The sequence below is a fragment of the Protopterus annectens genome, chromosome 11.part0, assembly GCF_019279795.1.
Source record: "Protopterus annectens isolate FY-2018-M chromosome 11.part0, PAN1.0, whole genome shotgun sequence".
In the NCBI taxonomy this organism is placed as follows: Eukaryota; Metazoa; Chordata; order Ceratodontiformes; family Protopteridae; genus Protopterus; species Protopterus annectens.
The window spans coordinates 380,763,925-380,789,602 of NC_056745.1; the positions used below are offsets into that span (position 1 = coordinate 380,763,925).

The window sequence follows — 25,678 nt, forward strand, 5'->3', positions numbered from 1 at the left end:
AAATATTTCAATGCATTGACTATATGACAACTTGATATCTAGATGGAAACGAAAAGGTTGTGAGGCATGAAAAAATAAATTACTTTTTTAATACATTACTGAAATGCCAGTTGAAATCAAGTATGAAAAAACAAGCAGCACTCAACTCAAACCACTTCTCCTTGCACTGCAGTTGTAATTATAATTTATATTCAGTTTTATAAAGGTACCAAATAACATGCTGAAAGTAGCAATCTCTGTGATACAGATTACCCCCGCTTGTAAAAATGTTTCTTATCCAAAAAAGACCTGCTGCCTGACAAAAACTTTCTACTTGTTTCATGGGGAAAACATGATCAAAGTAAAAAAATGAACAGCAAACAACAAACAAGCTCAAGATAAATTGTTTAAAGGATTACTGCACAGGTTGTAGACCATACATGATAGATTGGCATTCTGTTTAGTTTATAGGTAAAGCCTGCAAAGATGACTGCAAGTCTCCAACAAATGTAATGAGCTTCTGAAAGTACTGTAATGCTGTCCTTTATTACAAATACTTTCGTATGTATTTCAATACCTAAGGCTTATACATTATCTAGTTATGTAAATATTCTCTGCATGGCAACAACAAAAAGGCTTTTCACTACCAAGTCTTGAACCTAGGACCCTGTGCATTATAGTCACAGAAACATACCACTATCCCTAATCAGCTGTTTCTTGAAAGACAGGAAGATTTAAACTTAAATGGCTATCATTTAGTGAATTCATTTCTCTCCATAGCTCTCAACCTCTTAGCACAAAACAACTGTACAAAGCCAATAATGAGGCAATACAGCCCCCAAACATATTCAGTAAATTTAATTCTCACCATAGCTCTCAACCTCTTAGCACAAAAAAACTGGACAAGGCCAAAACTGGGGGAATACAGCCCCAAAAATAGGGGCAAATTTCAAATATTGATCTTATAAACTTCGAAATTTGCTAGAATAAAAGGTTTTATATTACCATGCATTTTCTGAAGAATATGAAGTCTGAAATTCAAATGCCTGCCATTATTTAGTGAATTCAGTCCTTCACTGATTACAAAAATCCAGAAAACCACAGATTTTATGAGGAACAGAACAGAACAAAAATAAGAGGGTAGGGAATTCAGGCTCTTGCTACCTGTACCCAAGGTACAGGGCTTGAGTCTGAGTAACTCTAGCCACTATGTATAAAACTGGGGCATGAGCCTGAGTAACTCTAGCCACCAGGTACATTTAACTGAGGCATTTTACACACATACACACACACACACACACACACACACACACACACACACACACACACACACACACACACATACACACACACACTTGCAGTTTTCTATTTTGTTTTCATTTTACAGCTGTGGGGTGCAGTCCTGCAGTCCAATAGCATGAGCCGCCCCTGTGTGCTAGCAAACATTTATATTGGAGTTTCATGTTTCTGAAGCGATTTTTATTTGTACAAGATTTTTGTGAGAAAATTGTGTAAAAATCTATTTTTATTCACATTTCCTATGTGTATAGATTACATGTGTGGGGCATGATATTGAGCTTTTGGGGACTCTTGCAAAACTTTACTTCATAATAGTTGATTTCCTGTCAAAAGGTTTACTGACTCACTAAGACACTGCTTCCCACTTGTGGGGCTTCCGTCCTGGATAGAACAAGAAGCATTTGTTGGTCTCCACAGTTCTTGTTTACCCATCCTCAAGAATAAGAAAGCTGTTAGGGAGGCTTCAGGTATCCATCTATCTCCAGCACTGCCTCAGCCACAAGTAGATGCCTCTGCTTTGGTCAAACTGGTTCCTGAGACCACTCATCTTTTGGTGCTGGTCCATCTCGTGTAGCTTCTCTGAAAACCACTAATGATCAGGATATTGGCACACCCTCTGTGGCTGTAGGGTTGCCCTCACCACTGTTTTCGGGCTCGGGGGAAGAAGTGGGTGAAGCTATAATGCTTACCCATGGTAAGATGCCTGATTCCAGGACTAGTGCTCCCAGGTCCTAGGATGTCAATCATTTTCTATGGAGTCTCCCAGGAAGAAAAAGTAGAAACTTAAATATGTTTCTTCGCTTGTATCTTTAACTATGAACTAGGAAGAGTTGCTGGAGTTTGCTAATGGGTTACTTTTTTGCTTTTAATCTGTTAAATATTGTTCCCTTACAACCTTCTAATAGAAAAAGAAAAAGGTAACCTCGCACTCTGATAATGATTTCCAGTCAGATGAGTATGAAGGGGAAGAGGAGTGTGATTCTCCAGTTAAGTCTGAAGAATTTATTTTAAAAAAATAGTAAAATAAAAATAACATTCTCTACAAGCTGACAGTTCCGATTCTGAGGGGAGTTTATCTTCAGATTTCCCTTCAGAAGAGTTATCTTTTTCTGGCGCTATTAACAAAATGTGAGATTTATTTCAGTGGGAGCAAAATGAAATCCCTGTGTCCCAGCAGAAGTATTGTGTATTGTGATTTGTTGCAACTAGAGTTTCCTCAACCTACACCTGTAACTCTTGTGTTGTCTGCTTTTGAGTATGCAGCAGCTTACATTATTAAGCCAAACTTTCCAGTTTGCAAGGAATTCAGGGATTTTTTTTCTGCGTATAGCTCACGTTATCAGTTCTCTTACTCTTTGGTCTTCCAGTGTAGTAGGGGTATTTACAAAGTGCCTGGCTCAAGGCTTCAAGGCATTCATTTCTTTCCATAGCTGGGTGATTGTCTTATTTACAGACACTTTTTCCAGTTATCATCTCTCAGCCCTTCGAAGTCACTAGTTTTTCTGGGAGGTCATTTAGATTCATCTTTAAGAAAAGCATTTCTTTTGCTGGATAAAATACAACAGTACAAGGAAATCTTTCTGGACCTCTCCAGCCAGTCTCAAATTTCTGCCAGGGAATTTCTCAGGAGTTTGGGTTTCATGGCTTGTATGTTTCTCATGATTTCCTTAGCCAGGCTTCATGTGAAAAGAATTCAGTGATATCTCAGATCAGTCTAAATTCAGAAGCGCCATCATTTATCATTTTAAATTCCAGTTTCGGGACGTGTCAGAAGGGAGATACTTGATGGGTGGACCAGTTATCTCTCAGTCCAGGTCTCTCCCTTCTTTCAGGTTCCCACCCAGTCTATCGCAACAGATGCTTCAGACTTTGTTTGAAGAGCAATTTCAAAAGGAGATGTTTTTCTTCAAATTTCCCTTAAGAAGAATTGGTCTTTGGAACATCAAAGAGAGACAAAACCCCATAAATGTCTAAGAGATGTCAGTAGTTATCAATGCTTTAAAAGCTAAAAACCATCTTTGGTACATAGGACCTCTTCAAGTTATCACTTACAACACCACAGTGATGTGGTGCATAATAAACAAAGAGGTATCATGTCTTGTGCCCTTTGCAGACTTCCTGTGATTGCTCAGGGGCAGCAGCTCAGCTCAACCTGACAATTTAGGCTTCATTAGTTCACTCCATCACTGCAAAATTTTGTAACAGACAAGCTGGGCAGGACCAGGCCATATCCTCACAAATGGTAATTTCACCCAGGAGTCTTCCCAAGAATTAATCCATCTGTGGGAAGCACTTCAAATAGACCTCTTTGTCTCCTATCAAGACATGCAATTAAAGAAATTCTATTCCAGGATTCCTTGCAAACAGGACTGGAACACATGGACAGGAATGTTCTTGTATGCCTTCCTCTCTTTCCACTGATATGCAGGGTACTTCTGAAAATTTAGAGGGACTCTTAAAGATTGTGGTGATGACTTGCTTTTGGCCTAGGCAACAGTGGTTCTCTCTTCTTCTGAAACTGACCAAGAGCAATTACCTCAAGCTTCCCCACAGACTGTATTTGTTCTCATACATCACACAGTAACCATCTGCTCCCTCTAATCCTGTGATATGTGTTGTTTATTTACATTACATGCATGTGGAGGTATATACCTTTATGCTTATAATTTCCTTTGTAATAGGCTTTCTAGTATTTTTCCTTTCAGGGCTATTGCCTTCCTTTTTGGGAAAAGAAAGCTTTGATCTTTTTGCTCTCTGTCTTTCATGTGGAGCCTCTCTTCAGATCCTGACAGAGCAAATGGAATGCATCCTTTATTTCTGACTAGCTGGCTGGTAGCAGTTCATATAGCTTAATCTACTGCAGCAGTGATCTCTTAGAACATCTACTGTTATGGTATGTTTACTTACACTACTGTGCTTTTTGCGGGGCCTTGGCAAGCAGTTTTAAAAGCTGCTTGCTTAAAAATTTACTGGTGCTGACCAGCAGACTTCAGTTGACCTTTTAAGGGACTTGCTGCAGACAGCAACTTTGATTGAAGTGAAGTTCACTATTTCCAAGTTTAAAAAAGGGTAAATGTTGGTTAGAGGATCAAACAACTGATGGTGGGTTATTAGTTAGCACAGAAAAATAAAGCTCTGACTTGTTAATGAGCTGCTTCATGTTTTTAGGGTACATGGTTTGAATCTTTCCACCTTCATTGGTTTACTCTGTGACCTTGAGCAAGTCACTAAACCAAACATTGCTTTGGGGTAATTGAAAATATGGGCTAGACTCCTTAATGGTTGAATGGGTTGCATGCTTAGTAACTATATACAAACCTAGGAACTTGTTTTCTTGATTCAAAAGTCCCTGACAAGGTACTGTGCTCTCTGCAATTTAGAAAATTATTTTCTTTACTGTTCTGTAGGGCAGACCTAAGAACGTGTTTTGATTTACCATTTACTGTTGAAGTGAAGCTTTCTCTTTTTGTTCTGAAACCCCCTTATGTTTGACTGAGTAAAACTGAACTTCCTTTTTGGACTTAAAGTCTTCTTCCATGTATAAAACATATATAGATAAGCAGGAGCTTGCCACGTTTTATTATCTTCATATAGTTTTTATATAGTATCTTTTATATATATGTATATATATATATATATATATATATATCAATTTGTGTTACTACCTTTTTATCTAAAGGCAAGAATAAGAAGTCATGATTACTTTATTTAAATTGGGAAACATTTCTATCTTTCAGCCTGGATTTATTCTTATACCAACAGTTGCTAGATTAATTTTAATATAAAGTACCTGTGCAGTGACTTTTTGTCCATACTCCTGTTATTTCTGACTAGTACAGTGCATCCTTTTATATGACAATTTGTCATGAGTTGTTAACTCATGAAGGAAAAAGCATATGAAACTTGATTGGAGCCCCCTGAGTCAAAGCATATGAAACTTGATTAGAGCCAACTAAGATTTAGGCTGAGTTGAATGCTTATTGTGGGGATTATACAAAAACATTTTATGTAAGAAGCAATGGGGTATAAGTTTATTTACATTTTTCTTACCTAGTAGGTAAGCTGGTCTACTGACCCTTTACAGTCATGACCCAGGTACAAAGTACACTTGAAAAACAACATTTTGTACAAATGATGTTCAAGTTACATTGCAACACATTTTGTCTAGACGGGTGTCACAAAGTAGGTCTGTGACTGTGTACAAAACAATCATACAATAATGGAATTAGAATTTGAGAGAATATGATGTACAGTGGAAAGATTAAATACAACAGTAGAATTACTATGAAATAGCAGTGTAATGGTGGTGTTTTCCTGTCCTAAGTGGAATAACATTTAACATAAAGAAACAATGCATAAAAGGTCCAGAGATAATGCTTCAGGCAGAGTACCTTTGTGATGGATTTATTTAGCCAATATCCTGGAAGAAGGTGCATTTAGACTCTTAAAATAGGAAGTTTTTCAAGAATTTCCTGAAAGTGTTTGTGGTATTATTTTTCACATCTTAGGGCAGTTTGTTCTTAGGAGAGGGTCCAGTTCTAGAGAATGATTTTATAATGTCCAGTCCACGTTTTCTCTTATTTTATGCAGTACCCAAACTACACAAGAAAGTGGCATATCCTCTTGGGAGTCCTGTTGTCTCCCTAGCTGAGAATTCCTTAGAAAGAGTCAGAAATATTTTAGACATGCTACTTCAGTCATTTTTTATTCATTTCTGTTCTTATATTAGGATAACATTAATTTCTTGCAAGAATTATTGACGAATACATTGGCAAGAAAGCTTTATTTTGTAGCAGTTAATGTTTACAGTTTATATTCTTTCAGTCTGTATAAATTTGGTTTGTCAGCTGTAAAACATTTCATGGAGAGTGGCAGTTTGATTTCATATCTTTTGCAACTTATGGTTAGTTATTTTTTTTTTCTTTCACGGTGCATACTGTAAACAGATTTGTGACACAGTGATGGTGGCAAATGTGACCCAAGCTGTGACGGTTTATGAGGCTGTTTGAAAAGAAGTATCTTTATGAGGATACTTATTTTTTGTGGGGTTTTTTATACTTTGCAAATATGGTACATCCTTTACTTACTATTTTCAACTGTGAGGATTCATTATTTTGACATATCTATTTACATACTCTGTGGAAGTGGTTACAGACCACTGTGTGTAGGAAGCCAACTTCGACTAACACTTTTTATGTGCCACACATGTGCATCCCAATCACTTGGTCCACCCACTCTGTTGGGGAGTTTTTAGGAGCAAGAAGCTTGTGCATAGAAGAGAAGGAGTTCCACTTTATAGCCTGGGACTACAGTACAGAGTGTGAAACATAGAGGTTAAAATGATGCTGTTTTATAGTCATCCTTGCAAAGGGTTAAAAAAACAATTAATAATGATAGGAAATGGGAGTCCTATATGAGAAAGGCTAGCTGAGATTCTGAAAGAGAGGATATTCATTTTGTCACTCAATATGCCCCCTTTATGAAAAGAATCTCCAGGATCCTCAGGAAGCACTGATATTTTATTACCAGTGAGAACTTATTTGTGGGGTGTTTCAAATAATGCTGCAAAAGTCCCCCACAGAAACTCCACCAGTAGTAATAAAGTAGTACACACAGGGGCATTTGAAAGTAAACACAATGGTACTTATAGTGTGGGAATGTGGGAAGTTGCAGAGGTTGTTCAGTTTGTAAGTACATGGATTTTAAGATGCATTATATTACTAATGGCCAGCTATTTACATCTCCTAGCATTTAGAGTTATCTTCTAACACCCCTATTGAATTATGACTTAAGAAATAGGCAAACATACACTTGTATAAAAGAAAACAAACCATGTTAACATGTTCGCACTTACAGACATTATACATCAGAAACATTATTTTATACAATTATTATCCATCCAACATTACATAAATTGTTCAGTTTCTGCCTTTCCTTAAACCTCGTTCTCCCTCCAAAGCATTATTCCCATTATTTTCATTTTTCCTATGCAATTTGCTCCTACTCTTTTCTAAAGATCCGACATCCAGTTCTTTTATCTCTGTTACAATAGTCACTACTTCAAATACAGTTGGTTTCGATTTTGATTTCCATTTTCTAGTAGTTGCTTTTTTTGGCAGCCACCAGAATTAAACTTAACAAGGTCTTACTATGTAGAGGGAATTCAGATCCTCTATCCCAGCTCAAAAAATCTCCTCCTTAGTTACACCAATTTGCTCAGCCAATATCTCTGACAGAGTACTTTGTAGGGAATGTTTAAAGTCTGCCAACTCATTACACTCCTAAAACATATGGTCTGATGTTGTCAATCTTCATTCATTCATGACTGATGGGTTTTGGTTACATCCTCGGAACCAACTCGGCCAATATAACAAGCTTGTGCCAGCCAGAAACTCTCAAGCTAAGGTTACCCATAGTGCCCCTCTCCTTATCTCCTCATATCTCGTTTGCCACAGAGATTCAAGACGCGTCAGGCCTGCACTCAACCTAAGTGTTACAGTTTTTCACATCTTCAAATATTTCACCTTTATTTTTTCTCTAAAATCTCTATATTGTTAGTCATCATTATAGTTATATAGTTATCTTTACTGTGTGAGTGTTTTTTCTCTGAATTACCTTGTTAGTATTTCTTTGGTGGTACAGGCCCCTCCCTTCCCCTTACCTCTTGGTAATCTCAATACTTTCCTGTGTGTGTGTGTGTGTGTGTGTGTGTGTGTGTGTGTGTGTGTGTGTGTGTGTGTGTGTGTGTGTGTGTGTGTGTGTGTGTGTGGATTTTGGCAGGATTTCTTACTGTTTTTCTAATTGCTGTTAACATGTAGTTGTTAACAATGGTTGACAAAAAAGGCGCCACTAGTTTTAAGCATTATGACAAATGTGGCAGGAAGATGCCAAATTCCAGTGGGCATCTCTCCTGCGCATACTGCCTAGGAGTATCACACTTACAGGTTCAACCTCTATGCAAGCTCTGTAAGGGCTTTAGTGCCCACACCTTAGCAGAGTGTAAAAATAAGCTAATTTTAAAGGGTCTGCTAAAACCCCCTTTCACGGAGGCTTTATCTGAGGCAGAGGATCAACCCCTCCTAAGAAAGAGACAAAAAAGAGGAGTCATTCGTTTCTATCATCTCCTCAGTCACAGGAACAGTAAACTTTTAAGAACCAGGCTCAAACTGAACCCAAGACTACACTTGCCAAACTGACACTGATGACTGTACCAGCACCTGAGCCTAAAACTCTCTCCACGGTGCCGTCTCTGACTACAGAACAGACTACTGCAACAATTGCCATGGTACCGCAGACCCTCTTGGCACCAAAAATAGTTTCTCCTATAAAATTGGTTACTCCCTCCCCATCACAACTTTCAGGTCATTTGACCTCGGTGTCAAAGGTTGAGAGACTAGCTATGACCCAATACTCCCCGTCCATCGACCCCTATGTTGAGCAACAGCTTAGTCCGTTTCTTGACCAGCCAGAATCTCCATTGGGGATGTCCACCCATTCCACCAGGAGACTTTCGGGATCAGCTCCTAGTGGCCAGAGGCATCCCAACTCCATCCAGGACCTCACTCCCACCCAGAGCCGAGGGTTTTTCTCCACAGACTCCAACCTATATTCCTTCTTCAACTCCTGAACAGGTCTTGGAGCCCTTGATGGCAATGCCCCTCCCGGTGCCAGCTTCTTCAGTTCCACTGGTGGATCTTACCGTGGTTCCTGAACCGACCATGTGGACCACGGCTCAGTCGGAGCTGACCCACCCACAGGACTGTGACTGGTCTGTCGGCACCATGATCCCTAGTACATCTCCGATTTTTTGTACAGTGCCATCTGTCTGGTTGCTATGACAACCCTGCTTCCTCTCACGGCTTCTTCCCTAGAGGTGAGCTCGTCAGAGTGGGGTGTGACCCCGGTTCCTAGGTTATCTTTCTCATTTCCTGGCTCCCATCCCTCTTCATCCAGGCCTGCCTTCCAGGTTATGGAGAGGGCACGTGCCTCAGCAGGCTCACAGTTCGCTCCTTTGTCGCCGGAATGTTATTTATATATATATATATATATATATATATATATATATGTGTGTGTGTGTGTGTGTGTGTGTGTGTCCTCTGGATTGTAGCTGGCACAGTCCACTACACCGTGACAATAGGCACGGGAGCAGCAAGATACCCTACCACAGGGTACCCTCTTTTCGGAGTCCACTTCAGACCTTCCCCCTGATGAGCCACCCCGTAAGAGATAATGCAAGAGGAAGCACGTTGATTCACCTGAGGAATCTCTCACCAAAGATCAGATTACGTTGAGGGGGAAGGGACCCCACAGTCACCCCCTGAAGATTTCTCCTTTGGAGACATACTAGAAATATTGAAACAGAGGGGTGACTGGAAGCCCACCAACCCCTCCTCTGAGGAATCTTTATTCTTGCAAGCTTTCCATGCCTGACCCTCTACTTCCTGGGAGACCCTGCCTGCAGATGAGTTGGTCAGGCTCATGCAGCATGCTTGGAAGGCCCCTGACACCACTGCGCCAATCTCCAAAATACTCTCCCCTCCAGACGATCATGCCTACTGGTCCAAAGGCTTGGCAGTAGATGCTATGGTGGTGGCGGCAGCCACAAGGAAAGAACTCGCAGAGGAGAGTCCTGCTGTCCATCCTCCAGTGTCTTGGACATTGGACAGACTAGAGAAGCGAGTTTATGCTTCAATGACCTTTGCCATTTGGTCACTGAATTATTTGGCACATTTTACCTGTCTTCGAAGGGACCTGATCACATAACTTTCATGAACCCTAACAGGAGCAGTGTCTGATGAGGTACGTGACAAAGTTGCCTTTCAGTTTGCCACCCTGGAGTCAGTATCTAATTCGTCCATGCAGTTAATTGCACATACAACCGAAGGCATGGCCAGAGCAGCGGGTTCAGGCATTGTCTTATGCATCACGCCTGGATGTGCTTGTGTGACTTTACGGACCCCTTCAAGTCTTCCTTCGTCAGCGCTCCTGTTGACACTTCCTCTCTATTTGCTCCAAAACTTGACACATTAGCCAGGTATGAAAAGGACAGCAAGACCTTGTCTGCTATGGGCGTACATTTTTCCACTCCGCAACGATCCTACAACAGGAATCAGAGAAGTGAAAAGATGTGGTTCAGGAAATCCCAAGGGCCTTTTCGTGACACGTGTAGCGAGTTTTCCCTCTGAGTCAGAGGGGGGAATCTCACAAGGAAGATGCCCCTACCATGACAGAGGGGGCCCGCATAACCAGGGCTCCAGAGATTCCTTTTCTGAGCAGCTCTACCAGTCCTCCCAAAGAGCGGCCCAATTGCTTACCTCTGGAAGCTGTTTGGGGACCATTTTCTCTGCACCACCTAGCCTGGCATACAATAACATCAGACTCCTGGGTGCAGACGATAATTACCAGAGGTTAGCACCTTCCCTTCGATCTTTGCCCAAAGCTGCAAAGGTGAATCCCTGACATTCCACCCAGTCAGAGGGATGCAGCAGCACAAGAAATTCAAAAGCTGCTAGAAAAAGAGTCATCCAAACAGTCCCACCAGACCAAGTAGAATCTGGATTTTACTCAAGGTTCTTTTTAGTGCCAAAAAAGTCAGGGGACTGGAGGCCAATTTTAGACCTCAGCATCTTAAACAAGTTTTTCAAACAGACCAAATTCCGGGTGGTCATGGTTCAATCTATCCTTCCATTTCTGGAAAAAGATGATTGGATATGCTCGATAGACCTCCACGATGCGTATTACCATATAAAAATGGACAAACACTACAGGAGATATCTCCGCTTCCGGCTTGGAGCCAATCATTACCAATTCCGAGCGCTGCCCCTTGGTCACTCCACAGACCCCAGCATGTTCACCAAATGTATGGCAGTAGTAACAGCTCATTTGAGACTGCAAGGATTCCGGGTGTTTCCATATTTAGACGATTGGCTCCTTACTGCCCCCACCAAGCATCTACTACTTCTTGCCTTGCACTACACCCTACAGCTGGTATGACTATTTGGTATCTCAATCAATGAAGAAAAGTCAAAACTGGAACCATCTCAAAGCCTAGAATTCATCGGAGCAACATTTGACATGAGGTCCTGTCTTGTTGCTCTTCCTTATCACAGACTACAAAGGCTAAGATCTCAGCTCCAGGTGATACTCTGTCAGGACAAAATCCCAGCTCGTTTAGTTCTTCAACTGCTAGGGTCAATGGCAGTAACAATCACAATAGTTCCCCTAGCCAGACTCCATATGAGGCTACTGCAGTGTCCCCTAGTGTCACAGTGGTCCCTATTAACCCATCCTATATCCCACCCAATCCGCATAACAAACCGTTGCAAGCAGTATCTGAACTGGTGGATGAAGTCAGAAAAGTAGTTATGGAGTCGTCCCTTCTCACCCCAAGGCTGTAGTGACCACAGACACATCCCTGATCGGGGAGGGGGCATTTTCAGGGAAAGGCAGTCGAAGGCAGTTGGTCCCCGTTAGAGGCCAATTTGCATATCAGCATCCTAGAACTGAGGGTTCTGCTTCTGGCATTGCAAGCATTCCAATCTGCCCTCCCATCAGGGACATTTGCTATTCACTCAGACAACATGTCAGTCGTCTGGTATATCAACAAACAGGGGGGAACCAGATCCTACCCGTTATGTCGAGAAGCCATGAGAGTATGGCAATGGGCGATAGCCTCCAACCACTTTCTGGTATCAATGCACATTCCCAGGAACTCCAACGAGATTGTGGACAAACTAAGCAGGTGCATTCTCCTGACTCACAAGTGGTCTCTCAATCCCAAAGTAGCATCAGAGATTTTTCATCACTGGGGTCAGCCTTGCTGTGATCTATTTGCATCTCCCATTAACTACAGATGCAGCAGCTACTTTGCCCTAATCCTCCCTCAGGGGGTGTCCTCGAGGGATGCTGTTGTACACGATTGGCCTCCGGGACTGCTTTATGCCTTCCCTCCATTTCCTCTGATTCCACTGTTTCTAAAGAAGGCACATCGGTTGAGAAGCAAAGTAATCCTCATTGCTCCCTATTGGCCCTGCCAAATCTGGTTTCCCTTCCTTTGGCGTCACCAAGTTCACCGCCTATGGACTCTGGATCCAACTCCAGGATTACTGTCACATCCACAGGGGTTGGTCCATCCAAACCTATCAGGCCTCAAGCTTACTGCTTGGTACCTCGATTTCCAGTATTTGCCAGGCAAAATAATCTAACTTCCCCTGTACAGAAAATACTTTTAGCATCCTATAAACTGTCCACCAGAAAAATTTATTGTAGTAAGTGGAACAGATTTGTATTGTGGTCTCAAGAAAAAGGACTTGACCACTTTTCAGCTCTGATTAATGCAGTGCTGGAGTATTTGTCAACCTCACTCCATTCAGGAAGCCTCAGCTTCTACTATTAGAGTCCATTTAGCAGCCATCTCTAATTTCCATAATTTTTTTGAAGATTTCTCTTTAATATCTCACCATCTATGCAAAACCTTCTTAAAAGGAGTCATGTATTTGAAGCCACCCTTTAAAGAGCCCATTGAACCTTGGAATTTGACATTAGTCCTACAAACCTTGACTCATCGACCGTTTGAGCCATCTGCCATTTGCAGTTTAAAATTTTTGTCTTGGAAGACTTTATTCCTGGTAGCCATCACGTCAGCCAGGAGAATATCAGAATTCCGGGCCTTGTGTGTAAAATGCCCTTACATAGTTTATCACAAAGAGAGAGTATCTCTTCGGACTAACATCTCCTTTCTACCCAAAGTTGTATCAGATTTCAATATTAATCAATCCACTGGCCTGCCAGTTTTCTTCCCAAATTTTTCTAACAAAGGAGAATATTGTCTGCATTTATTGGATGTACATAGGCTATTGTGTTTTTACTTAGACAGGACTAAATCTTTCCAGAAATCAGACCAATTGTTCCTGTCCTTTTCAGGAGCCAAGTTAGGTAAATTAGTTTCTAAAGTCACTTTGGCGAAATGGTTGAAAAACTGCATCTCCTTTATCTATCAACAAAACAAAATGTGTTTAGCAACTAAAGTCAAGGTGCATTCAACCAGATCAGTTTCCACTTCCATAGCCTTTCATTCGAGAGCTTCTATGGATGACATCTGCACAGCAGCTACTTGGGCTACCCCTTATAACTTTATCACTCATTACAAATTGCACATGGTCTCCAGAGGGAGAGCATTCTTTGGCTCAATGGTGCTCAGGAATATCCTTCCATAGGGCCTCCCATGACATAAAGTAGCTAGGGATTCCGTCCCATCAGTCATGAATGAATGAAGATTGACAACATCAGATAAAGAAGCTATGTTCTTACCATAACATTCCATCTGTGTTGTCGATCTTCATTCATTATGACATCCGACCCTCCTACCTCCTCCAAAGGCTTCTGGAGGTTCAGGTTTGGTCCTGGTTGCATGATAAGGCATTTGTTCAGACAAAGCCTCTGCTTTCTTATTCTTACAGGCAAACTCGATGTGAGGAGATAAGGAGAGGGGCACTATGGGTAACCTTAGCTCGAGAGTTTCAGGCTGGCGCAAGCTTGTTATATCAGCCGAGTCAGTTCCAATGACAGAACCGAAACCCATCAGCCATGAATGAATGAATGAAGATCGACAGCACAGATGGAATGTTATGATAAGAACATAACTTTTTCACAGTTACCTCTTTCTTTCCCAGCACACCTCCATTTACGATCAACATGAGGAAAAATTCTTTGCAAAAACTTCCAAGCAAAAATCCTAAATCTAGATTTTTTTTTTGCGTATTTGGGAGCCCATTGTTTCCTTATGAATTGATTATCCAATCAATCAAAAATATCTAAACAGTCCTTTCTTGGTTTGTGACTTACTGTGGAGTTGATTGGTAAGAGAAGTTTTATTTGAATTTATATTGTATTTGTTATCACTGTTTTTCACTGTAGGTAGGAAGGGACTGTTTTTTCAACAAGAGAGGGTGTCCAGCACAATCACAAATTCTTCATCTTGAGTAGTTACAGTGCTACTCCAGGTAATGACTACATGTAGTCCAGATATCATCTGGGTGCTTTTATGGAGTATCCATCAGGGAGGACCGAAGACAGAAAGAAAACATATACAGTGGATATAAAAAGTGTACACACCCCTGTTAAAATGCCAGGTTTTTGAGATATAAAAAATGAGACCACAATAAATCATTTCAAAACTTTTCCCACCTTTAATGTGACCTATAACCTGGGCGGCCATGGTGGTGCAGCGGTTAGCATTGCTGCCTCACAGCAAGAGGTTCTCCGGTTCGATTCTTGGCTGGGGTGCCTTCTGTGCGGAGTCTGCATGTCCTCCCTGTGGTTGTGTGGGTTTCTTCCGGGTGCTCCGGTTTCTTCCCACATCCCAAAGACATGCTGTAGGTGGTTTGGACACTCTAAATTGGTCCTAGACATGAGTATGTGCATGCGTGTGTGTGCCTTCTCTGGAAGGTTGGGCATCGGCTGGCAATTCGACACCGTAAAACCCCATTGCCAATCGTGAGCAGACAGATGATCCACTGTGGCGACCCCTAACCGGGAAAAGCCGAAAGTAAAAGAAGAATGTGACCTATAACCTGTACAATTCAATTGAAAAACAAACAAATCTGCTAGGGGAAAAAATAAAATAATGTACAATAAGCTGGTTGCATAAGTGTGCACACCCTTAAACTAATACTTTGTTAAAGCACCTTTTGATTTTATTACAGCATTCAGTCTTCTTGGGTAGGAGTCTATCAGCATGGCACATCTTGACTTGGCAATATTTGCCCACTCTTCCTTGCAAAAGCACTCCAGCAGGGGTGTGTACACTTTTTATATCCACTGTAATAAATTTAACTAAAAGTAAGTATGCTAACCCATAGCGTCTGTATACTTGTGTAGTCTGAAAATAGGATACTACCAGAAAAAGTTGCTATGTATTCTTCAAGGTGTTACTAAACCAGCACAGCTCCTGATTCCAAACAGCAGGACTAAACGCCTCCCAAACACCTGTATGCTTGTTCTGGAAGTCAAAGGCAAAAACAACAAGCTGCTACTAAGCCAACACAGTTCCTAATTCCAAGCAGCAGAACTAAACACCTCCAATAAGCACAGTCAGAGAGGTGAAACTCATCAAAGATAAAACTCACTGAAGCAGGTCTTTTTAAATTCCAAAGGGATAAGCAAACAAGACGCCAATAAATGAAAGACTTCAATTTTATTAAGCACCACGATACTGCTTTTTGTCGGCGCCCTGCACCAACTTCTTCAGACTTTGAAAAATAACAACTCACACTTAAATGCTGCTACATTTAAAGCCATTGCAAGCAAAGTCTATTACAAAACACACCCTCCAATTACCTTAAAGGAACAGACACAAGTAGCTTCAATCTAACTGAAATGTTCCTATTCTATAAACACACAATATAAAAAGTTGTACGTGATATAAAATATGCAACTGTAAAACTAATACTGTTCCTTACATAGCACTTAAATAATGCAATCGAAAGTTAATATTATAAAAGCACACTTACTTTGAACCAAATACACATAATAAGACTGACACATTAGAATAAATAAAAGAGCATGCCACAGTATGTTTTGTAATAGACTTTGCTTGCAATTGCTTTAAATGTAGCAGCACTTAAGTGTGAGTTGTTATTTTTCAAAGTCTGAAGAAGTTGGTGCAGGGCACCGACGAAAAGCAGTATTGCGGTGCTTAATAAAATTGAAGTCGTTAGTTTATTGGCGTCTTGTTTGCTTATCCCTTTGGAATTTAAAAAGACCTGCTTCAGTGAGTTTGGCTATCTGGCTGAGTTTATCTTTGATGAGTTTCACCTCTCTGACTGTGCTTATTGGAGGTGTTTAGTTCTGCTGCTTGGAATTAGGAACTGTGTTGGCTTAGTAGCAGCTTGTTGTTTTTGCCTTTGACTTCCAGAACAAGCATACTTGTGTTTGGGAGGTGTTTAGTCCTGCTGTTTGGAATCAGGAGCTGTGCTGGTTTAGTAGCAGTTTGTTTTTTCTTGCCTTTATTCTTCAAGGTGTGCTTCTCTGATCTGCATTAATATAGTATTTAAAAAGAAGTCTGAATTAATTTTGTAGTGCAAATGAAACTGTCTGCATGTTACTTTTTTACAATTTGTTTTACAAATCTCCTAACCCCAGAACATATAAATGCTAGTGTGTATTCTGTCTGCAACTTCCTTTGTTTTGATAGGATGTATGAGAGCAAACTGAAAGAACTGGAGACAGACATCGGTAAAAAAAGCCAAACCATTTCTGACTTGAAGCAACTCCTGAGGGAAGCTACAGAGCGAGAGCAGAAACTGAACCTGCATGTAAATGATCTGAATGAACAAGTATGGTTTTATTTGTTTTATATTGGTTTGCAGTCTAAGTTTAAGCTAAGTAATATTTTTTTCTTCATCTTCTAATTTTCTGAGTAATATATACTATGTTTTACTTCCCCTAAAAGAAGCTATGGGGTACCATAGAAGTGCAGTGGTTGGTAGTTGTTTCTCAGACATTTGGTTCTTCACTTTAATTTGCAGCAGTTATTGTGCCTTCTCTGTGGAATTTGCCTATCCACCCTGAATGTGTGTAGATATTCACTAGTGTCTCCGGTCTCCTTCCTCATCCCCATTTGCATCCCAGTAAGTAAACCGGCTGTACTTCAGACTTGTCTGCATGTGTGTGTGCACATGATATTTTTGCTTTCTGTAGAAGTGCAGGTTGTGATAAGAAAGCTTTCCTTACACAACATGTTAAAGAGCTTCCCATTCACTATATTTCATGGCTTCTAGTTTGAAGTGTAAAGACACTGGGCGCTGCTTCTCTTTATTCCAGAAATTGTAACTTGAAAAACTATATCATTTGTATTAAGCAGCAGATGTATGTATCATGTTTTATTGTTTTATTCCAAGCAAATGATTAGGATACTTTTTCCTTACTTGTTTATGGATATGTACAGTTGGCTAGAGTATCATCTACAGGTAGTCTAACAGAAGATTCTGGTCTTGTAGGATTTTAATCAGGGTATAGAAGTGTGTACTTCTCTCTTTTTAGAAACTACAGATTTCTGATTTTATTACTACCTTTGCAGTCACTAATCACCACAGCAGTAATGGCGGTTACTGATTGCATGGGTAATCATTTGGCTATTTTGTACTCTGCGGAAGCCAGCAAGGACACATTTCCATTGTACTTGTGCATCTCTTAGCCCTTCAAGGTTCCTAATTTTAAAACCTATAACTGTCCAGTAGGACAGATGTATATTTTGCCTCCAAACTCCTTGGAGTGAGAATTTACTCATAAGGAAATTTTGAGTGCTGTAATTTTTGACCATCTGCTTTGGTTCTCGATGGCCACTTGCTAGGAATTTGAAATTAGAGAGATTGAGAGATATGTATCTTAGGCAAAAACAAAGATTTTTTTAGGGGTGACCAAGGTAGTTTTATTTGAGTTAAAATGCTTACTTAGTCACACCTTCTAGAACTAGAAACGACAGAAATGAGACCCAGAAAAAAATGGAAAGCAGCTTCTAGCAACTTATGGGCAGCAGTCATTTGGGACATAGAAAAGAAAAAAGGAGTATATTAAGGTTTTTAAAACACCAGCCTAGCAGTGCTCAACACTGAATAGTACCATGTATTACCATTGTCACCTCAGTAATAATTCCAAACATGTCTCCACCCACAAGATGCTGACAGCAGTGGACAAGAAGTCAAGATCTGGAAATATTTTAAGAGTATATTCAGTTTCCTTGCTGCTAGTGGTTCAGAGACACATTATTATATGGGAGACATTGTGTACTAAATGGAGTTTTATCAGTGACCTTGCAAAAGATGTGAAATAGCTTCTGTGTACTAGATGCCAATTGTCACTTCAACTTCACATTTCTTTCTATGGACTATGAGCAAAGTAAGAACATGACTTGGCAATAAGTACAATAAATCATTAGTCGTGTAGCTTTTACATTCTCTCTTTATCCTTCTCCTTTAATGGCCCATTAGACAGTATATGCTGTCATGTAGGTAAGATCTTCCAAAAATGAGTGTTTATGCAAGCATGAGAAAAAAATGTTAAAAGAAGATGGAGTGAATAAAACTGTTACCTATGACAATTTAATCACTTCTTGACTGAATCCTTGAACAAATAATAAAACAGGAAGGAAAGGATGGTTTCTTGAGAAACTGGAGACTCGTTACATTGGTATTCGTAAAACAGCTGATCAGACTATTCAGACAAATGAAGACAATAGACTGTACCAAAAATATAATAAAAATGGATAAAGGAGAACGTAATCTTAGGAATAGTATTAGAAACAGGAAAAAAAGAAAATAGTTGAAGAGGGGATTTTAGGATGAGACATGTCATGGATAGAAGAAGACCTGTAAAACATACATAATCGCAGGCCTTGGTTGGTAGTGGAGACTTAAAGTCAGTATACTGAGAGTCTAGATAGTAACAGGAGAAAGAAAGAACAAAACCTTTAGAATGAGGGAAATTAAGTGCCAGAACAGCTTCAAAATATGAGGTCTGGATAATTGGTGACTCTTTACTTACAGTAGGTGATAACTATATTTTCTAAGGGACAGAACCCACACTGTAAAAGTTGGAGACTCCATATCTGACCTCAAAGTAGTGACAAGTGGAGTACCACAGGGTTCCATCCTGGAACCTCTCCTGTTTGGTATCTACTTCTCTGAAGGACAAGCTAACACAGAAGGCCTCTGGCTAACGTAATTCGCAGATGACTGCAAACTAGGAGCTATAGTCAAGTCCCCAAATGATGTGGACATCCTACAGAAGGGCCTTGCTGAGACATATGCCTGGTGTCAGAGCCATGGCCTCAAGCTCAATGCCAAAAAGTGCAGTGTCATCCTCTTTGGTAAAAACTCTGTACCCATGAACAACCACATAGGCAGCAATCTACTTAACACCGAATGTGTGATAATAGACCTTGGGACCCAGGTGGACAGTAGTCTCTCCTTTGATAGTCACGTCGCCACAGTAGTCAGGAAGTCCTTCCACGTGGCACACCTCATCATAAAAGGGTTCTCATCCAGGAAAAAAGAGGTCATTGTTCCCCTCTACTCGACACTCATTAGACCCATTATAGAGTACAACACCCCTTTTGGAATGTACCTCACAAGACATCTGCAGCAGCTGGAAAGGCCACAGAATTTCCTCACAAAGAGGATTACTGGCCTCAAACAAATGCCCTGCACTGACCGCCTTAAAAAACTCCAGCTTTACTCCGTAGCATATCACCTACTCTGAGGTGATCTCTGCCTAACATATAAAGCTATGTCAAACCCAGAACTGTTGGACATGCTACACCTAAAGAAATCCCAATCCCTCCGAACTACATGCTCTAGGGACCTAAGCCTTGTCACCACAATAAGCAGGACATGCTGGAGGGATAGATTCCTGTCCCAGAGACTTCCCATACTCTGGAACAGGCTATCCATCTATGTCAAGCAAAGTTCTTCATCAGCACTCTTCAAGAAAAATCTTGATGAGTGGGTAGGAAATAGGAAATACACCCCGGGGATCACTTCTGTGTCTCTGCTCGACAGTGGCACAGGAAAATAACTTTCTTGGGTGGCATAAGCCAGGGAACCTTGTCAGCTAGGCTTACCGATAGCCTAGTACCTACCTATGAACCTATATGTTAAAAAAGGGTGGTTATTTGCATGTCTGAGACCAGAATTCATGATACAAGGCATGCTTTAGAAAAGACCTTAGTTGAAAGTAAGAGGATAAAGCAGGTTATAGTGCATATGCAAACCAATAATGTATGAAACAGCACTAATGATGAAACTGTGGCTGGAATTATTTCTTTGAATAAAATCCATAAGACAGACAGAAATACAGCAGTGGTTATATTTGGCTGATTTTCTGTAGTTTATATGTGGAGCTCCATATATAAATAGCAGAATCTTTGAAATGTATAGAAGTTGTTGGCCAGGTAGGCCTAGAAATGATTGAATTTGTTTACAACTGGTATTTTTATTGGTAAATTCAGATAGTTTAGTGAAGGGATACATTTGAACATGGAATGCAGAAGGACATTGCCTTTCTTTATTAAAACTTCTCATATTTTTAGGGGAATGTTAAAAGGAGAAATGTCTGTACAGTGGCATTGGAAACAGTATGAGAGTTTTTACAGTATGATGAAAACCATATTATGGAGTATAGACTTGCAATAAGAAAACATGACCTTGACATAGCTGTCACTACTCAGTTTTGTTTAAAGAAGGAAGTCTTTCCAAGATTGATGCACACTGACCAACAGCTTAATTTCAGCTCTCCCAGTGTGAGAAAATAAACCGATAGATGAGAGCGAGTAATTCTGCCTGATTTAATAAAATTAATTTACTGGCTAGTAAGTACACTGCCCTGATGCCAGCAAAGAAGCAGCTTAGAGAATCTAAAAGACAATCAACTAGAAAGGGAGAAGAGAAAATATTGACTGAGAAGAATTTTGTAGCTGTTAAGCAAAAAGCAGGCCAAGCTCCAGCTTTGATACAAAAGAGGGCTTCCAGTAATTTAGTGAGAAAAAATTGAATGTGCTCAGAGCTGGTTAAAGTAAATGAAACACTGAAGGAGTATATCAACTCAAATAACAGAAGGATGGAAAAAACGGTAGAAGATTTAAGCAGCTATCCAGAAACTGTAGAAATTAGAGGATGAAATGAAGAAAAGGCTGGCTGAGTATGAGACTGCTCAAGAAGAGCCATTTCAAAACAATTTAGATTTGGAAGACAGAGCACACAAAGAAAAACAAAGATTTTCTGTTGTACCAGATAAATTGGAAGGAATAAACTGTACTAATTTTATGAAAGCACAAATAAGTAACTGGACTGGTGTTCCACAGTAAGATTTGTTAAATGAAATGGTGCATCATGTGTATGTTTCAAACCTGGCCAAGAGAAAGGCCTAGTAAAGATGCAGTCAGACCAGCAGAAAGAGTTTATCCTGAGAAAACTGTGGCAGAAGAGCCAAATGTTAAAAATTAGAGACAGTAGAGTGTTTGTGGAAAATTATTACTTAACATACATGAGGCAAAAGAGAAGAAATTTTATCGCAGTAGTCAGGGAGTGTTGAGAGATCGGTATGAGATTCAAGTTGCTGTATCCAGGTGTCTTCAGAATATTTTTTCCTGGGGGATCAAAGTCATTTTTAATGCAGAACAGGCTAAGGTGGAAATACAAAAGTTTGCCCAACAGAAAGTGAGTATGATAATAAAGCTCATATAGAGACTTTTCCAGTGAAATATTTCCAGTGTTCCAACAGAATATGATTTAAAGACCGAAAGAAGCACAGGAGTAGGCTCGAAGAATCAGAAGTACATTGGACTTGAAGAATCTGGGGTTGGGAGATGGGGATGAACAGGAAGAAGACCAGCAGTAATGAATTTAGTGAACTAATGTGAGACTATAAAGCATCAGTCAGATTTGTGAAATATGGCTTTACAAGAAAAAGAAGCTGAGAAGGACTAGAGTTTTGTTGACTTTGTTAAATTTGTAGGGGGACTAAGGCATGTGCCTCACTTTGTGTCACTGATGCTTGGAAGGACACTAAAAGGAAAACAACAGAAAGTAACTATAAATAAAACAGTTTTTTTTCCTAGCAGTATTTGTATAAAACATTTAATGATATAAATTGCATGTTATATAGTAAAGCATATTTATTGATTATTGCATGTGATTCCGATACCAATGTAAACAAGTACTTTTTTTCTTTTCTTTTAGCTGTAAGAAGTATAGGCATTACAATGTAAGAAGAAAAGAAAGACTTGGCAAAAGCAAGTTTGAGTTAATGGGCTGTAATCTTAGGCTTTTTGGGTGGAATATGGGTTAGTTAATGCTTGTGGGTGCATCTGTTGATTTGGGACAATTGTTCTGATCAGGAGAGTTAAACTTCATTATTTGAATATGTGGATGGTTTTGTGTGTTTTAAGTTAATAGGTTATGGAAGTGTTCTCTCTGTGTGTGTGTGTGTGTGTGTGTGTGTGTGTGTGTGTATGTGAGTTTTTTTTATTTGAGTGTCTCTTTTAAAACAAAAGGTCTTATAAAATGTGACATAGGTTCAAATGGAGATAACAAGAAACAACTGTAGAAAGGATCAACCTGCCAAACATTAGTGGGTGCATGTAACACAAAAGCTGTCACATGTAATAGGTGGGAATAATAGCTTCTTATCATAATGGCTACACTAAACATATTATTTTGGAAAGTGAATGGCCTCACAGGTTCAGACAAAAAAAGTTAAACTACTGAATTATATTAAGAAATGTACTGTGCAAATAACAATGCTATAGGAGACACATCTGGAAAGAAGTGAGCATGTGAATTTGATAAAGGATTTCAGGATGAATATCAGAATATCAGGGACAAAGGAAAAATAAGTACTTATACTAATTGCTAGAGGAGCTCCATTAATTGTAGAAGAGGAAAAAAGATAATAATGGTAGATTTGTGATAGTAAGGGGCTACTGCAAGGGAGGAAGAGTATGCTGACATGATACTTCCTAACCATATCTCTTTCTTTTATTCCTACCCCATTTTCAAACTTCATATTCAGTTTATCCCACTAACTAGTTATAATGTCTTAACTATATCTTGTTTTCTTTTATTTCTACCCTATTTTCAAACTTAACTTTCAGTTTATCCCACTAACTAGCTGTAATTCCACCCAAAACTGCTGTTATGGACTATAGTCATTTTTTGGGAGAAATAATCAATTTTCAGCATGGAATATTACTTATAGATGGGGACTGGAACTAGATTTGCAACAGTGAGGCTGTATCTGCGGGACCTAAAAGAGAAAATATACCAAAAGTGGGTAGATTTTTGAGGAAATTTATGAAGATATTTCATATGAAAGACGTGAATTCAGTAGTAAGAACTCTGAGAGAATTTACATATTATTTTGCAAGGTACAATAACAGGGTTAGACTAGACAGAAATTATATCGCCCAAGAATATGTGCATTTAATTGAAGGCTGCAACACCCATCCAAAAGCTATTTCAGATCATTTGCGAACAGCAACTAGGATAAAAATGTAGGATAATGAAGTACAAATAAACTGGCACTTCCATATCTTCTTGTTAAAAAGAGATTAATTTAAGGCATGTGTAGTGGAAATTATTTGAGAGTTATTAGGGAAGATAGAAATTTCTTCAGCCATTACAGTTAGTTAGTGGAATAAACTGAAAGTGGAGTTTGAAAATAGGGTAGAAGTAAAAGAAAAGGAGATATGGTTAAGATATATTAATAATTATTTATTGGGGCTGACAAAGGTTAAAGTACTGCACAATAAGGGTAATCTCAAAGAAGAAGAAAGTACAGTTGCAGAGCGCTAAAGAGAAAATAAGGGAGTATCTGGATAAGTTGCAGAGGCGCTAAAGAGAAAGTATGGGAGTATCTGGGTAATATGCATGTATTTAGAAAGATTGCTTTTAAGCAACTTTTTTTTTTTTTACAAGTCCAGAGGAGAAAAATGTTTGGCACAATGACTTAGGCAACAGAAAATAGAAATAGTTATTACCAAACATAGGGAGCTTATAACAAAAAAAAAATAGCCAGAGATCTTGTAGAGGTATTAGAAATATTTCAGAAATTTGATAAAAATTTGTGTAAAGCAGACAAATGTTAAAATTAAGAAAAAGCACAAACGGAAATATTTATGGAAGACTTGGCTATGCCATGTTTAGAGGTAGATTAGGCTCAACAATTAACAGTCAGGAGGAGATGAGATAAAATGGTGACATATAATCAATCTGCAGAAAAGTCTACAGGAATGGATGATATTCTTGTGGAAGTTAGGAAGCTAGAAGAGAAGAAAGTGCCAAAGATCTGGAAGGTTTTATTCATCAATATTTGTAACGAAGGGGAAACACCAACATCCTGGAAGAAAGCTGTGGTGGCTGTATTAAATAAAGATGGTAAAGACCCATCAGACTCAAGTTCATATAGGTCCATTTCAATTTTAAATCATGATTATAAAGTGTTTATTTCTAAAACGGCTAAAAGAATGGCAAAGAAAGCATTTAGCAGAGCAAGCAATGGAAGCATTTGCATTCCGTAATATAATAAGATTAATAAGGAGGCTATATTAAGGATCATAGGATAAAAAATTAAAATTGGAGGGATCCTCTCTGTTAATTTGTATCTGAACTGAGTAACCAGCCAGAGGTGTCCTCTTTCTTTTTTATTTGTGTTATATTAAGAGTCATTGGCAAAGATAATAAGGGATTCAGAAATTCAAGGATATGGTAATAAAGAAAAGTTGGCTTTATTTGCAGATGGTATTATGTTATACCTGATAAAACTAAAAAAGGACATCTCAGTGCTGTGGAACACTCTGAAAAAGTTTCAAGTCCTTTTGGGATATAAAATTAATGAAGACAAAACAAAGGCTGTAGCAGTAAATTATGTTCCCACAAAATAATTAGTTCAGCAATACTCCTATTTATGAGGCCATGAGTATGGATTAAAAAAGATTATGTTATGGCAGCTAAAGATATGTGGGGAGAGACTAAACGTTAATACAACAGCTGAGAAACTGGAAACACCTGCTTATGGATATATACGGCAGTAGTGTTGTTACCTCACAGCAAGAGGTTCTCCCGTTCGATTCTTGGCTGGGCTTGGGAGTGCCTTCTGTGTGGAGTCTGCATGTCCTCCCCGCGGTTGGGTAGCGTTCGAAAGACATGCGTGCATAAATGGGCATGCCTTCGTTGAAGGTTGGGCGTCGAGCTGGCACCTCGGCGTTTCGTAAAAATCTACTGCCAATCATTAGCAGACCGGAGTTCCGCTGTAGCGACCCCTTACCGGGAAAAGCCAAAAGACAAACAACAACATAAGTATATATATATATATATATATATATATATATATATATATATATATATATATATGTGTGTGTGTGTGTGTGTGTGTGTGTGTGTGTGTGTGTGTACACACACCTGATTAAAAGAGATATTTTAGAGCTTCACACTTAAGACTCATATACAAAACACGAGTAGAAAGCTATAATTCAGAATGGAAAGGGATGATGATGAAGCAGGAAGGAAATTAAAATAAGGAGAGAGTGAGATTTTGGATGCATGCAGATCCTTAAGGAGAATAACAACAACCATACAGAATATGTTCATTAAGTGGCAGAAAGTGTTCTAAGAACTAAGCCAACATGAGAACGGAGAAAGGAGAGTCTGCTGACTGGAATGACTGCAATTAGGGGTACAGAGAATAGTTAAGAGGGGCTGGAATTTACTGGAGAAAAGTGGCAAAGAAATCAAGGTATTAGGAACAAATACTTAAAGAGGGGAAGGTAATAGAATAGGAAGAGGCCAAGAAATCATTTGGACTGCAAGCTAGAAACCGCCTTCCCTATTATGGATTGATATCAGAG

The 25,678-nt window shown here is 39.4% G+C and overlaps 1 protein-coding gene across 1 annotated transcript in view; it reads left to right on the forward strand.

Moving 5' to 3' along the window:
- The window catches only part of CEP290 (centrosomal protein 290), a 3,346,332-nt gene that overhangs the window by 3,183,702 nt on the left and 136,952 nt on the right, over window positions 1-25,678 (forward strand). The window contains exon 49 of the mRNA XM_044087863.1: window positions 16,472-16,613. Within this exon, the coding sequence (XP_043943798.1) occupies window positions 16,472-16,613 (142 nt within the window). The remainder of the gene's footprint in view (window positions 1-16,471; window positions 16,614-25,678) is intronic.